The sequence below is a fragment of the Lagopus muta genome, chromosome 27, assembly GCF_023343835.1.
Source record: "Lagopus muta isolate bLagMut1 chromosome 27, bLagMut1 primary, whole genome shotgun sequence".
Taxonomy (NCBI): domain Eukaryota; kingdom Metazoa; phylum Chordata; class Aves; order Galliformes; family Phasianidae; genus Lagopus; species Lagopus muta.
This window is the reverse complement of record NC_064459.1, coordinates 3765670-3781367: the sequence shown is the minus strand read 5'-3', so window position 1 is coordinate 3781367 and position 15698 is coordinate 3765670. Positions and strand designations below refer to the sequence as shown.

Genomic DNA, 15698 nt, shown 5'->3' with positions numbered 1-15698 from the left:
GCCGGAGGCGTGGGCTGGTGAGCGGCTGAACGGCGCCCTGCTGACCCCGAGCGACCTCCTGACGGGACCCCAAGAGCTGTCCTGCTGGGAGCCAGAGCCGCATCGGGTCATGGCGTGATGGGCGCCCCGGTGTGCCCAAGGAGCCCCAAATCCCAAGGAGCCCCAAATCCCAATGAACCCCAAATCCCAATGAGCCCCAAATCCCATCCAATGAACCCCAAATCCCAATGAACCCCAAATCCCAATGAGCCCCAAATCCCATCCAATGAACCCCAAATCCCGATGAGCCCTAAATCCCAAGGAGCCCCAAATCCCATCCAAGGAGCCCCAAATCCCGATGAGCCCCAAATCCCAACGAGCCCCAAATCCCAATGAGCCCCAAATCCCAACGAGCCCCAGATCCCAAGGAGCCCCAAATCCCAACGAGCCCCAAATCCTAATGAGCCCCAAATCCCAACGAGCCCCAAATCCCAACGAGCCCCAAATCCCATCCAATGAGATCCCAAATCCTGTTCCAACTGGCTCCCAAATCCCATCCCGGTGAAATCCCGAATCCCATCCCATGGGATCCCAAACCCTGGTTGAGCTCCTGAAGTCCATCCTGCCGTGATCCCAGATCCCATCCCAGTGGGATCCTGAATTACACCCCGATGGCGCCCCGCTTTGGTGCCCTGAGCATCCTTGGGAGCCCCAGGAGCCCTAAATGCGGTGCCCCCATCTGCCTGGGGTGACCCCACACCGTGCACCCCTATGGCAGCCCAAACTTCTCGGGGACGGACAAACAGACAGCGGACAGAGGGACACAGCGCCGCGTTCCCATAGGAAAATGGCTTAGGGCTGGGAGTGGGGACACATGGGGTCACCAAATCCCAAATCCTATACATGGGGGTGGGGACGGCCCTGTGCGTCCCAGTGCGTCCCAGTGCGTCCCAGTGCATCCCAGTCTGTCCCAGTGCATCCCAGTCTGTCCCAGTGCATCCCAGTGCGTCCCAGTCTGTCCCAGTGCATCCCAGTGCATCCCAGTGCATCCCAGTGCATCCCAGTGCATCCCAGTGCGTCCCAGTGCGTCCCAGTGCATCCCAGTCTGTCCCAGTGCATCCCAGTGCATCCCAGTGCATCCCAGTACATCCCAGTGCATCCCAGTGCATCCCAGTACATCCCAGTGCATCCCAGTGCGTCCCAGTCTGTCCCAGTGCATCCCAGTGCATCCCAATGCATCCCAGTGCATCCCAGTGCATCCCAGTACATCCCAGTGCATCCCAGTGCGTCCCAGTCTGTCCCAGTGCATCCCAGTGCATCCCAATGCATCCCAGTGCATCCCAGTGCATCCCAGTGCGTCCCAGTCTGTCCCAGTGCATCCCAATGCATCCCAGTGCATCCCAGTGCGTCCCAGTGCATCCCAGTCTGTCCCAGTGCATCCCAGTGCGTCCCAGTGCATCCCAGTCTGTCCCAGTGCATCCCAGTGCGTCCCAGTGCATCCCAGTACATCCCAGTGCATCCCAGTCTGTCCCAGTGCATCCCAGTCCTTTTGCAGGGGTTGGGGCCCCCGCTCCCCATAGAAAAGCAGTGCTGCGCCGGTCCGGCGACTCCGCACCTCAAAATAAGGAGAGGGGAAAAAGCAAGTGGGAGGAAATTATAGTTTGCAGTTATTTTCAGAGAGGAAACTGCAAAAAAATAAAAAAAAATAAAAAAAAAAGCTCCGTTTTGATCCAAAACAGGGGAAATTCGGTAAAAGAGCCTCCAATGGGTTCAGAGGGGGGGGAGGAATCATTAAAAACAAAACCCAAATCCGCATTTAAAATGGCAAACATCTCTGTAAAGAAAATGACGTGAGAGAGTCGGGGCCACAAACAGAGCTGTGCTCCGGGCTGGGGAGGAGGAGGAGGGAGGAGAAGGGAGGAAGGGGGAGGGAAGAAGGCTGCTCAGGGCCTATGGAGGGGCTGGGAGCACAGGGAGGGGGGAGAGCGGGGGCTTTGGGGAGAAAAAGTGTGGAATTGGGGAGGGGATGGAATGGGGAGCGCTGGGTTTGGGGAGCAAAGGCACGAAATTGGGGACGGGTTGGCAGCAGCCGTGGCTCAGAGCTGTGTGCCACCATGTGGGGCTGCTGGGGTCAGAGTGGTGCCAGGGGGGCTTTATGAATTAGCGGCGCAGGTAAACAGAGCGTTAATTACCGTCACGGCTGATGCTGCTAATTTGGGAAGGTGTTACACACAGCGGCCAGGACACGGGATTAGGGCTGAGGGATCGAGGGAGGTGAGCGCAGGGGGGGCTGTGCTGAGGATGAGGGGAGAGGGGACAAAGGGGACCTGGAATGGGGGGGGACCTCGGGGTGCAGAGCATCGCTGGGATGGAAGGGAATCAGTGGGGACGTCTGGTCTGAATGGCCTGCAGTGAATGGGGTTGGGAAGGGTGACGTCAGCGTGGAGGGAGGCGGTGGGGAGATGGAGCCACTGAGAGCGATGGCACCATGGGGAGGGACGGCCCATGGAGGGTGGTGGCACTGGGTGTCACCATGGAGGGCGATGGCACTGGAGCAACGTCCCTATGGAAGGCGGTGGTGGTGGAGCCCCGGAGAGGCCGACAGCCCCGTGGGGTTGGTGGCACTGGGGTGGTGACCCCACAAAGGGTGACAGAGTGCCGTCGGGGCCAGTGACCCCCATGGGACACCGGGAAGGGACGTGGGGTGGGGGTGTGGAGGTGAGGGACGGGCAGGGGGACACGGGGGGAGCATCGTGCGAGTGGCTGTGCCCTGGATTAGGGAACAATCTGGGGACTCCTTCCACCGCCCTTCCCAAACAAGACATCGGGGCCGACCCGACGGGAACGGCCGCTCCTCCGAGCCCAGCCGCCGTCCCACGGGTGGCCGAAGGGCTTCGGGCCGCGAGGAGCGCCGGCCGGACCCACACAGCGGCTGCGAGCCCTTCCCTGCCCCCAGAGCGCACAGCGGGGACGGAAAGCGCCGCGTTTCCGTGGCAACCAGCATTTTCGTGCGCGGTGCCGCTCGCGCTCCGCACGTTCCGCCACCCATGGGTGCCCCTCCGCGCGCTCCCATCCCAACGGCGGCGCCAGCAGATCCCACGGGGCGCCGGGGGCTCGGCCCCACCGCCGCCGCTGCGGCCCCGCAGGTGGAGGCGGCGCCCGACCCCACGTCGCTCGTGCCGCCCGTCCCCGTCGCGCCGCATCCGACGCCGCCCCGTCGGCGCCCCGTTGCCCGCCGTCGCTCGGCAGCCGCGACCTCCGCTCCCCGTCGGGGTGGACGGAACGGGCCGCCCCGAGGGCGCGAAGCGCAGCGTCGCGGCTCCGCGGCCGTGCGAGGGAAAAGCGTGGCTGCGGGATTTGCCCATCACCCCTCCTCGCCCCGACGCACCTCCGAGCGGCGGCCCCGAAATCCACGTTATTTATAACCCGAGCAGAAATCCCTCGGCGCTCCGCACCTGCGGCATTAAGGGCTGAAGCAGCAGATCCGCTTTGAGCCAACGGACGCCACCGGAGCCTCAAATCCTCCACGGGGCCAAGGGTGGAAAAACCCCCCAGCGTTGGGGCGGAGGCGTGGGGCCGAGCTGCTGGCCGAGCTGCGGGCTGAACTGCTGGCCGAGCTGCTGGCCAAGATGCTGGCCAAGTTGTGGGGCCGAGCTGCTGGCCAAGATGAGGGCCGAGATGCTGGCTGAGCTGTGGGGCTGAACTGTGGGGCTGAGCTGCTGGTCAAGATGAGGGCTGAGATGCTGGCTGAGGTGTGGGGCCGAGGTGTGGGGCCAAGATGCTAGCTGAGATGCAGGCTGAACTGCTGGCCGAGCTGCTGGCCAAGATGCTGGCCAAGTTGTGGGGCTGAGATGTGGGGCCGAGCTTCTGGCCGAGATGAGGGCCGAGATGCTGGCCAAGCTGTGGGGCTGAGCTGTGGGGCTGAGATGCTGGCCGAGATGAGGGCCAAGATGCTGGCCAAGCTGTGGGGCCGAGCTGTGGGGCCAAGATGCTGGCTGAGATGCAGGCCGAGCTGCTGGCTGAGCCGTGGGGCTGAACTGTAGGGCTGAGCTGCTGGTCAAGATGAGGGCCGAGATGCTGGCCGAGCTGCTGGCTGAGCTGCTGGCTGAGCTGTGGGGCTGAGCTGTGGGGCCGAGCCGCGCCACCCCCCGCACCCCAAAGAGGCTCCGGCCCCAACCCAACCCAACGGCGCAGGCTCCATCCGCCCCAAAAGCAACGCAGCCCCAACCCACAGCCGCGGTTCCCCCCAAATTCGGGTCCCCCCGCCGCTCCCCCCCCGTTGCGCTCAAAGAAGGGCCGGGAGTCCGCAGCGCTTTCTCAGCCACACACTGAATATATTTACGGCATCGGTCGCAGTCAATGGCACAGCGGGGAGCGACGAAATGTGCGGGAAAGTCACCTTTCCACGATGAGCGCCGGGTTTCCGTAGCACTAATTATTATTATTACCATTATTATTATTATTATTATCATCATCATTTCGGGCTGCGGGGTTGGGGGCAAATTTTTTTTTTTATCTTTTTTCTTTTTAAACTTTTTTTTTGTCCCTTTTTCTTTACGTTTTATGTCTCAAACCTTAGTATAAGGTACTAGAAATCCAGCAATAAAAACGTCCACAAAATATATTACATCTGCAGCGGCCTCTTCCTTGGTTTTTTTTCTCTTTTTGGTGGATTTTTCTCTTTTTTTTTCCTCTTTTTGTGTTTTTCTCTAAGGGCTCAACTTGGGTACAAAAGTCTCTCAAAAAATAGCATCCCCCCCTCGGCATTTTTTTGCCTCTTGTTTTTTTTTGCCTTTTTCGTGCACGTTGCGTTGCGTTGGTGTGTGGTGTTGTGTTGTGTTGTGTTGTGTTGTGGTGTTGTGGTGTTGTGTTGTGGTGTTGTGTTCTGTTGTGTGTTGTTGTGTGGTGTTGCATTGTGCTGTGTGTTGTTGCGTTGTGTGTTGTGTCGTGTTGTGTTGTGTTGTGGTGTTGTGGTGTGGTGTTGTGTTGTGGTGTTCCATTGTGTGTTGTGTTGTTGTGCTGTGCTGTGTTGTGAGTTGTGCTGCATTGTGTATGTTGTGTTTGTTGTGTTGTGTTTGTTGTGTTGTGTTGTTGTGCTGTGTTGTGTTGTTGTGCTGTGCTGTGTGTCGTGTTGTGTCATGTTATGCTGTGTTGTGTTTGTTGTGTTGTGTTTGTTGTGCTGTGCTGTGTGTTGTGTTGTGTATGTTGTGTTTGTTGTGTTGTTGTGCTGTGTTGTTGTGTTGAGTTGTTGTGCAGTGTTGTGTTGTTGTGCTGTTGTGTTGTTTTGCTGTGCTGTTGTGCTGTGCTGTGCTGTGTGTTGTGTTGTGTCATGTTGTGCTGTGTTGTTTTGCTGTGTTGTGCTGTGTTGTGTTCTTGTGTCATGTGGTGTTGTGTTGTGCTGTGTTGTTGTGTTGTTGTGTTGTTGTGCTGTGTTGTGTTGTTGTGTTGTTGTGCTGTGCTGTGCTGTGTGTTGTGTTGTGTCATGTTGTGCTGTGCTGTGTTGTTGTGCTGTGTTGTTGTGCTGTGTTGTTGTGTTGTTGTGTTGTTGTGCTGTGTTTTGTTCTTGTGTCATGTTGTGTTGTTGTGTTGTTGTGCTGTGCTGTGTTGTGTTGTTGTGTTGTGTTGTGTTTGTTGTGCTGTGCTGTGTGTTGTGTTGTGTATGTTGTGTTTGTTGTGTTGTTGTGCTGTGCTGTGCTGTGTGTTGTGTTGTGTCATGTTGTGCTGTGCTGTGTTGTTGTGCTGTGTTGTTGTGTTGTTGTGTTGTTGTGCTGTGTGGACCCATTTGCCCAACCCCAACCCTGTATCCCATCCATTCCCATCCATCACTGCCCACTCGCCCCAACCCTTTGCCCCCTGTGTGCTGTGTTGTGTTGTGCACGTTGTGTGGGGCCACGTTGTGCGTTGTGTTGTGTTGCATTGTGTTGTGTTGTGTTGTGTTGCATTGTGTTGTGTTGTGTTGTGTTGCATTGTGTTGTGTTGTGTTGCATTGTGTTCTGTTGTGTTGTGTTGCACTGCACGTGTTGCATCACGCTGTGCTGTGCCATGTCACGCTGTGTTGTGCACACACTCTGCACTGTGTCGTGTTGTGTGTTGCATTGCACTGTGGTGCCGTGTTGTGTGCTGCGTTGTGCTGGGTGTTGTGTTGTCATGTTGTGTCATGCGCATGTTGTGCTGTGTGTCGTGTTGTGTTGTGCTGTGTTGTATTGTGTTGTGTAGCTGTGTAGTTGTGCTGTTGTGTTGTGTTGCTGTGTTGCTGTTTTGTGTAGCTGTGTAGCTGTGTAGTTGTGCAGCTGTATTGCTGTGTTGCGTTGTTGCGTAGTTGCTGTGTTGTGTAGCTGTGCTGTGTTGTGTTGCTGTGTTGCTGTGTTATTGTGTAGTTGTTGTGTTGCTGTGTTGTGTAGCTGTGCTGTGTTGTGTTGCTGTGTTGTTTTGTAGTTGTGTAGTTGTGTCGTTGTGTTGTGTTGTTGTGTTGTCGTTGTGCAGCCGTGTTGTGTAGTTGTGTTGCTGTGTTGTGTTGTTGTGTCGTGTCGTTGTGTTGTGTCGTTGTTGTGTAGTTGTGTTGTTGTGTTGTGTTGTTGTGTTGTTGTGCAGTGGTGTAGTTGTGTCGTGTAGTTGTGTTGTGTAGCTGTGCTGTGTTATGTTGTTGTGTCGTTGTGTCGCTGTGTTGTGTCGTTGTGTCGTTGTGTCGTTGTGTCGTTGTCGTGTTGTGTCGTGCAGCCGTGCAGCCGCGCATCGCTCTCAGTGCCACCAGCGCCCGCGCGCCGCCTCGGACGCGGCTGACAGCGGCCTTTCGGGGGGTCGCTCGCTCATTTCGTGCCGTTCCGGCGCTCGGAGGGGAGCGGGCAGCGGCCATGCAGCGCCATGCACACAACCAGCGGCCGGGGAAGGGAAGCGGCGCCCGCCGAAACCCGGCGCCTCGTCGGTTTCTTCTCCTCCTCCCGCGGAGTCGGAGTCGCAGTTTTGTAAAGTGACCGAAGGAAAGAAAATAAAAATATCTCACATTATAAAAAGTATTCAGCAAAATACTGCTTTCTTTTTTGTCTTTTTTTTGTGTTTTTTTTTTTGCTTTTCTGTCTTTTTTTTTTGTTTTTTTTTTTCTATGTATGTTTGGTTGGTTTCTTTTTTTTTTGTTTTTTGTTGGTTTTTTTTTTTTTTGCTGCGTTTCTGTAAAGAATTTCCCTTCCGACGGAGGAAACCGATGGGGGAAACAAAAGGGGGCGACGGCACCGGGCAGAGCTGGGGGGCGCGGGGCAGCCGTGGGTTTTGGGGGCCCAACCGCGTGGTACCGGGGGGGGGGGGCGGCACCGCGGGTGCGGAAGGGCCGGGGGGGTCGGGACGCAGCACCGCTGGGGGCCGGGAGGAGTGAAACCCCCCGCGGGATCCCTCGTAGCGCACGGCGCCGTACCCAGGTTACTGGGGGCACCCGGCCCGGTTCCGGCACCAGGGAGCCCGAATCCCGAGCCCAGCAGCGGCTCCGCGCACATCGGGGTGCCCGAATCTCGACCCCCGGCGGCGGCTCGGCACGCAGAGGCGCCCACACGCCAACCTCCAGCAGCGGCTCCGTGCGCCCAAATCTCCGTGCCCAAATCTCAATCGACCCCCGGCACCAGGATCCGCACAGCGCAGTGCCCGCATCCCGACCGCACCGCGACCCCCAGCACGGGGTCGGCCACACCGCGATGCTCGGATCTCAGCCCCCGACGCCGGGCCCCGCACACCGACGCGCTCACATCCCGGCCCCCAGCGCTGGGATCCGCTCGCCGCGATGCACCCGACGCGCCGGGACGCCTCCATCCTGACCCCGCTCCCGGCCCACACGCAGCCCGACCCCCGGTACCGGAACGCTCCCGGCTTGGGCCGGCACCGGCATGCGCACCGCCCGACCCCCGGTACCGGGCTGCCCACGCTGAGACGCCCGCATCCTCGGCCCCGACGCCGGGACGCGCGCAGCCCGGCCCGCCGCACCGCGACGCACGCAGCGGCATGAGCGCGACCTGAGCCCGGGACGGGGCCGCGGGTACCGGGATGCGCGCAGCGGGACGCGGACCCCCAGCCCCGGGCTCAGGGCTGCGGGTACCGAGCTGCGGCCGATCCGATCCACACGGCCGGGGCAGAGCGGGTGGGGGGGGGTCGTGCCGGCGTCCTTCCTCCGGTCCCGGCCCCGCGCAGCGCTCCGGGGCTGCACCGCTCCGTCCCCCAGCTGCCCTCAGGCGCACGTGGTGACGGCGGGGGTGAGGGCGACAGGGGGCGAGGAGGTGACGACGGGGGCAGCTGCGGGGGGGGGGCGGCCCGGCCGAGCCTTTCTCGGCCTTCTTCTCCTTCTGCTTGAGGTGGATCTTGGCGTGCCGCTTGCGCTCGTCGGAGCGGGCGAATTTGCGGCCGCAGAACTCGCAGGCGAAGGGCTTCTCGCCGGTGTGGGTGCGGATGTGGGTGGTGAGGTGGTCGCTGCGGCTGAAGCTGCGCATGCAGATGCGGCACTGGAAGGGTTTGTGGCCCGTGTGGATGCGCAGGTGCCGGGTGAGCTCGTCGGAACGCGAGAAGCGGCGGTCGCAGCCCTCGGCCGGGCAGGCGTGGGGCCGCTCGTGCAGCGGGGTTTTGCTGGGCCGGTTGGGGTATTTGCGGGGCCGGATGGGTTTTAGGGTCAGGGGGGGTTGCGGGAGCCCCCCGAAGCCCGGGTGGATCTGCTTGTCCTTGAAGGCCTTGATGGTCTCCAGCGGGGTGATGGGCGGCGGGTTGACGCGGATGGGGTCCAAGCTCTGGAAGGGTTTGTGCTCCGTGATGGCGCCCATCTCGTTGGGGTGGTGGTAGAGGTTATAGTCTGGGATCATGGGGAACAGGTTGCTGTCCAGGGCGGGTTTGGCCGCTTGGTAATCCTGCGGGGAATAGGTGAGGCCCGCGTTGCTCTGCGGGTCGTGGAAGGAGACGGGCTCCGGGTAGAGGTCGCTGCAGGAGGAGTAGGGCGGCAGCGCGGGGTACATCTGGTCCACGTCGCCCTGCGGAGGTGCCCCCATTCCGCCCCCCGAACTCTGCGTCCCGCTCAGCGTCCCCGCGGCCGGCGGCACCCCCAGGATGCCGGCGCTCATCAGGCTGATGATGTTATCCTGGCACCAGTTGGAGGGCGAATCGAAGGCGAACTTCCCCAGGTAGGTGACGGTTTTGTTGCCCGCGGCCGGCTGGAACGTCCCCGAATAGGACGACAATTCCTGGTTGGGCTTTTCGTTCCCGATGCCAATGTCCATCACATTGTCTGCGGGGAGAAGCGGGGCAGGGTGAGCCGGGCGGGGACGGCGCTGCGCGGGCCCCCACCCTCCGCGCTCTCGCTAAATCCCCCCTCTCTCCCCTCGGCCGCCTCCGTGGGGCTCCGCTCGCGGCCGTGCGCGGTGCCGGTGCCGGCACACAGAGCGGCGCTGCCGCCCCCGCGGCCCCACAGGGGTGGGGAGCCCCGCGGTCCAGGTGGGCTCCGTGCCGGGGGGGTGCGCAGCGGAGCTCCGCGTCCCCAACTGCGCTTCGCCGACCCCGACCGGCGGGTTGGAGCCCTGCGCGCGTCAAACCCGCGGCCCCGAGCGCCGGAGGCGAGAAACGAGAGAGGCTTTGTGCCCCCCCCCCCCATCCCCTCCCGCAGTCCCGAGCTCCGGGGGAAGCTCCCGCGGGGCCCCCGAGCCGCCGCCGCCGGGTGGGTGGGAGCCCACGGCCGCGAGTGTCCGCGGCGCCCCGCGCCCACGCGGATCCCCGCTCGGAGGGGGCGGTTGTTGGGGAGGGGGGGGGTGGGGGGCGGCCGGCAGCCCGCGTGTCCAAAACCCCCCGCATCGCCGCCGAAAGGAGGGCGGGAGCCGAAAGGAGGGTGGGAGCCCACGGCCACGCGCGTCCGAGGAGGCGCGGACCCCCCGCTCCGGGGGGCGTGGGGGGGTTGAGGGGCTGCCCTCGGCATGCGTGCGTGCCCCCCTCCCCGGTACCTGCGGCGGAGGTTCGGGCTGAGCGCGGCGCTCCCGCAGCGCGGAGGAGACACAGCGAGCAAAGCGGGTGGGTGGGCGGTCACGCGTGGGGGCGGGGGGGGGGGGGCCGCTCCCCATCCCCGGCTCTTCCCTTCCCCCCCAGCGCACACACACGCCGCCCCCCGGCCCCTTTTCCCGCATCCCCCCCCCCCAAACCCCCGTCACCTGCAGCCATCTGGTTGTAGTGAGGCACCGGATCGCCTCCTCCGCCGCCGCCGGAGAAGAGATTCAAAGAGTTGGGGATCTCCTCCGGGTACAGAGAGTCGGGCAGTTGGTTCAGCAAAGTGCTCATCGTCCCCGGCAGCTTCTCCAGCAGTTTCCCGGTCATAGCATCGGAGGAAAAGGTCGGATCAGCTCCGCTCCCCAGCGAACGACATCCGAGCGGCGGAGCCGCGCCGGGGAAATCATGCACGGAAAAAAAAAAAAAAAAAAAAAAAAAAAAGAAAAAAAAAGGAAAAAAAAAATATGGGGGTGGGGGGGGGGAATATAAATAAAGTTGGGGCGTGCGGGGGGGGGGTCCTGCGTGGGGGTGCGGGGGGAGGTCTCGCGTGGGTCCCCCCCCCACGCGGCGGTGGCGGCGGCGATGGTGTTTCCTCGGGGGGGGGGGGGCGCGGGGGGGGGAGGGCCGCCCGGCAGCTGCGCCCGTAGCGGAGCGAGGGGTTGGATGTTGGGGGGGGGAGGGGGGGGGGGGAGGATTTTAACCCCTCCCGATCGCTCCGCCGCCGCTCCCGCTCCGCTCCGGGTTCCCGACTGCTCCGCCGGGGACTCCGCGGCCCATTTATGCGGGCGGCGGGAGCGCTCCGTGACGTAGCTGCCCATATATGGACAGACAAAGCCGCGCCGAGCCCCGCGCGTCACAATGGAAGCTCCGCACAATGGAACATTAGAAAGCAGGAAGCGGCGCGCCGAGCGGCGGGGAGCGGGCCTGCAGCGCACCGGGCAGCGCACCGGGACCGGACCGCCCGAACCGGGCATCCTATGGGCGGCACTGCGCGCTGGGAGACGGGCAGCCGGCACGCCGCGGCCGGAACCGGGCACCGGGAACCGTGCAAAGGCACCCTGAGCCGGAACCGGGCACCCTATGGCCGGAACCGGGCACCCTATGGCCAGAACCAGGCACCTTAGAATGGTACGGGTCACCCTATAGCCGGAACCGGGCACCCTATGGCTGGAACCAGGCACCCTATAGCCGGAACCAGGCACCCTATGGCTGGAACCAGGCACCCTATGGCCGGAACCAGGCACCTTAGAATGGTACGGGTCACCCTATAGCCGGAACCGGGCACCCTATGGCTGGAACCGGGCACCCTATAGCCGGAACCAGGCACCCTATGGCTGGAACCGGGCACCCTATGGCCGGAACCGGGCACCTTAGGGTGCTATGGGTCACCCTACAGCTGGAACCGGGCACCCTATGGCCGGAACCGGGCACCCTATAGCCGGAACCAGGCACCCTATGGCTGGAACCGGGCACCCTATGGCCAGAACCGGGCACCCTATGGCCGGAACCAGGCACCCTATGGCCAGAACCAGGCACCTTAGAATGGTACGGGTCACCCTATAGCCGGAACTGGGCACCCTATCGCCAGAACCAGGCACCCTAGGGTGCTATGGGTCACCCTACAGCCGGAACCGGGCACCCTATGGCTGGAACCGGGCACCTTAGGGTGCTACACGTCACCCTACAGCTGAAACCGGGCACCCTGCAGTCAGAACCGAGCACTGGGCACCATGCAGCTGGCACCCTGCAGCCAGAACCGGGCACCCTACAGCTGATATCAGGCCCTCTGCAGCTGGTACTGGGCACCCTACAACTTATAGGGCATCCTATGGCCGGTACCAAGTACTGGCACCATGCAATTGGCACCATGCACCCAGAACCGGGCCCACATCACCGGTGCCGGCACCCTGTAGGTGGTACCAGGCTCTGGGCATCATTTGCATTGAGCACCGTGCACCGGGCTCCATGCATCCTGCAGCCAGCACCACGCATTGGGTTCCAGTACCACGCAGTCGGTATCCGGGCAGCACGCAGTGCATCCTGCAACTGGGCTGCACGCAGCCCAACATTGAGTACCAGCAGTGGAACAAGCAGCACCCTGCACCCAGAACTGGGCGCACAGCACCCTGCAGTGAGCACGGTGCATCCTGCAGTGGTGCCCTGCAAGCTGCACCCTACACCCAGAAGCAAACACCCAGCACCATGCGATGTGCATCCTGCAACCTGCGCTGTGCAGCTGCCATCCTACGCCCAGCACCACGCGCTGTGCAACGCGCAACGTGCATCCTGCAACTGGGCACCGTGCAGGCAGCACCCAGCACCCAGAACTGAGAGCCCTGCACCCAGAACTGAGAGCCCAGCACCCAGAATTGAGCACCCAGCACCCAGAACTGAGAGCCCAGCACCCAGAACTGAGCACCCAGCACCCAGAACTGAGTGCCCTGCACCCAGATCTGAGCACCCTGCACCCAGAACTGAGCGCCCAGCACCCAGAACTGAGCGCCCTGCATCCAGAACTGAGCACCCAGCACCCAGAACTGAGTGCCCTGCATCCAGAACTGAGTGCCCAGCACCCAGAACTGAGAGCCCAGCACCCAGAATTGAGACCCTGCACCCAGAACTGAGCACCCAGCACCCAGAACTGAGCACCCAGCACCCAGAACTGAGCGCCCCGCACTCCAACAAAGCCGTGCACCATGCATGCGGCCTTCTGCCTCCATGCCCCACCAATGCTGTGCTGCTGCTCCAGCCCTGCCCCAAAGCTGCGCTGCCATCCTACATGAGGGCTCCGACCCTTCGCTCGGTGCCCAGGAAAGGGGAGGCCAACCCTAAAAGCCGCCCTACGAAGGGAGGAGGGAGCGGGGTGTGAAGGGGGAAACGCAGCACGTGGGGTCTGTGGGCGCAGTGTGGGCCGACAGAACCTCAAATCCCAATGGGGCGAAAGCCCTGAGCCGCCCCCATTACTTTTCCCTGTGTCCCTTTGGGGCCGCGCTGTGAACACCTGCAAACAGGTCGCACTCCATTCCCCCCCCCCCCCCCCCTTCCATAAAAGTTTGGCACTTCCCAGGCGTCGGCAATTAGGAGGTTTCAGTGCTCCCTGCGCCAACTGATGCTTATCTGCAAAACCCCTCCGAGTTAAATGGCACACGGATGGAAAAATGCGCTGTCGCAAGAGCTGAGCCGAGCTTACCCAATTCCTGCAGGGCCGGCTGTGCAGCGGGAACAACCCGGGGGGGGGGGGGGGGGCAAAAGGGAGGGGGGCAGCCCCATAGTTTGGGGGCAGAGGGGTTACGTGATGGAGATGTGGGTTGCAGTGAACAGGGGTCTGGGGGCGTCCCTTCTGTTACAGGGCCCCACTCATCACGGGGGGCCCCATCCGCGGGACCCCCCCCACCCGGTGGAGCCCCCCCATGCAGCGCAGTGATGCCCCTCTCCTGCAGGAGCCCTGTCTCATGCAGACCCCCTTTCCAGGCCCCAGTCCTCGCAGAGCCCCCACCCTCCATATGGCCCCCCCTCCTTTGCAGGACCCCATCCATCCGCACAGCCCCCCCAAAATCATCTGCACAGCCCCCCCCCACCCGCACAGCCCCCCACTCTTTGCAGCCCCCCCCCCACCCTTTGCAGCCCCCTTCCCTTTGTAGAACCCCAATAGCTTTAGAACCCCCAATATCCCTCTCACCCCCCAACCTCTGCAGATCCCCCCCCCATTCGTGCACCCCCCAACCTCCTCACCGCCCCCCGACATCGGTAGAACCCCCCCAACCTTTGCGCAGCCTGCAGCCCCCCCCCTCCCCTTTACATCCCCCACCCCCCATTTGCAGGTCACCCCTTCACCCCTTTCTCTCTCCCCACCCCCTTCGCCCCCCGCCCTCTTCCCCAGCCGCCCCCCCGCCCCCTCCCACGGCCCAGCGCGGTGCGGGGGGAGGCGCAGCGCCGGTGGCTGCGGGGGGGGGGGGGGGGTGAGGCCGCGGGGCGGAGGGGAAGCGCCATACAAGGGCCGGATCCGGCCCCGCCCCCACTGCCTTCTTTGGGCCGTCGGTTCCGGCCCCCCCCTCCAACCCCCCCGGCGCGGAGCGACGCTGGGAGGAGCGGAGCGGGATCCCCACCCCCCCCCGGGAACGGAGCGCCGAGCAGCGCCGCAACTCCGCGGGGTGGGCGGGGGGCAGCCCTACGGGGAGGGGGGGGGTGGATGGGGGGGGGGGGGAGCGCATCCCCCCCCATCGGAGCATCCCCGCAGAGCGTTCCCACGCTCGGAGCCAAACATCCCCCCCCCCCCCCAACAGTAGGTGCTCCATTCTCCCTCCATAGATCCCCCCTTCTCCCCCGCTATAGGGGCCCGTTCCTCCCCCTCAATTCGCCCCCAGATGCGCCCATCTGCCCCCCTCCCAACAAGAGGAATCTGATTCCCCTCTGTGGGTGCCCGGCTCCCCCCCCCGCCATGGGTGCCTGGATCTCCTCACCCATCCCCATCCCCTCCCATGTGTTCCCATTGCCCCTATATTGCCCCCATACTCTCCCCCCGTGCTCCCATCCCCCCCCCAATGTGTTCCCATCCACCCCCCAACCAGTTCCCATTCCCTCCCCCCCATCCCCACCTCCCCCCACCCCCTGCATCTGAGTGCAGACCACATCTCCCCCCTCCTCCACCCCCCAACCTCAGCCGCAGAGCCCCCCCCCCCCCCCCCCCCCCGTTCACCCCACACTTTGTATGGGGGGAGCACCGCTCTGTTTCGCTGGCAGCCCCTGCTGCTCCATCACCCCATAACTGCAGCACTCGCTGCACGCCCCTGCCCAGCCCCACAATTGGCTGCACCCTATGGGGCACAAACCCACATGGAACCCACAGAGTTTGGGATTCCCCCCTTCCCCGTTGGACAGCCTCACTGAGGGCGACCCCAAACCCTCGCAGTGGGGTTGGAGAGCATCTCAAAGGCTGAGCTCATCCCATGGGGCGACCCCATCCAACAGGACAGCCCCATTCCATGGGATCAACCTCATCCTTGGGATCGACCCCATCCCATGGGATCAACATCATCCAGTGGATTGACCCATCCCATGGGATCGACCCCATCCAATGGGATTGGCCCCATCCAATGGGATCAATGTCATCCTTGGGATCAACCCCATCCCATGGGATCGACCCCATCCAACAGGACAGCCCCATTCCATGGGATCAACATCATCCTTGGGATCGGCCCCATCCAATGGGATCAACCCCATTCCATGGGATCAACATCATCCCTTGGGATCAACCCCATCCAATGGGATCAATGTCATCCTTGGGATCGGCCCCATCCCATGGGACAACCCCACCCAGCACCTCTGTTTGGGGGGCAGCGACCACTGGTGGCCCTTCGCTATGGGGCTGTGTTGGCTATGGGGCATCTCTGAGCTGTAGGGTGGCCGTCCCTTCCCCCAGCGCTCTCAGCCCCGGTTCCCCACGGGGTTTTGAGTTACGGCTGTGGGTTGGATGGGGAGATCGGTTTGATCCTGGTTTGATCATCCCACACAAAGCCGTTCTGATCGGGGCGGATCGGGATCGCCAAAAATCCGCTGCCCGGCCGGCGGCTGCAATGCATGGATCCCATCTCCCAGATGGGGGACATCCCATAGTCGCTATCACCAAATATGGGATGTCACCGACATCCCATAAACTGACAGCGGAGCTGCCTTGGGGCGGCCAACGCAGCCAGGAACCCATCTGTGGGGCCGCCCCTGTGGGGCTG

The 15698-nt window shown here is 62.6% G+C and overlaps 2 protein-coding genes across 3 annotated transcripts; one reads left to right on the top strand and one right to left on the bottom strand.

Moving 5' to 3' along the window:
• The first annotated feature begins 4271 nt into the window (after positions 1–4271).
• Positions 4272–7057, top strand: LOC125685320 (keratin-associated protein 10-4-like). Its single transcript, XM_048928288.1, has one exon. The coding sequence runs from the start codon at positions 5123–5125 to the stop codon at positions 6251–6253; it is 1131 nt and encodes a 376-aa protein (XP_048784245.1). The 5' UTR covers positions 4272–5122; the 3' UTR covers positions 6254–7057.
• A 226-nt stretch (positions 7058–7283) lies between these two features.
• On the bottom strand, positions 7284–10422 carry EGR3 (early growth response 3). Of its 2 annotated transcripts, none has more exons than XM_048928068.1 (2): positions 10137–10422; positions 7284–9226 (listed from the first exon to the last, which is right to left on the bottom strand). In XM_048928068.1, exons 1-2 carry the CDS (start codon positions 10297–10299, stop codon positions 7569–7571), a joined length of 1821 nt encoding a protein of 606 aa, XP_048784025.1. In that variant the 5' UTR covers positions 10300–10422; the 3' UTR covers positions 7284–7568. The 2 variants fall into 2 exon arrangements, with proteins under 2 accessions (XP_048784025.1, XP_048784026.1); XM_048928069.1 differs by lacking the exon at positions 10137–10422 and adding an exon at positions 9933–10028.
• Positions 10423–15698: the final 5276 nt, after the last annotated feature.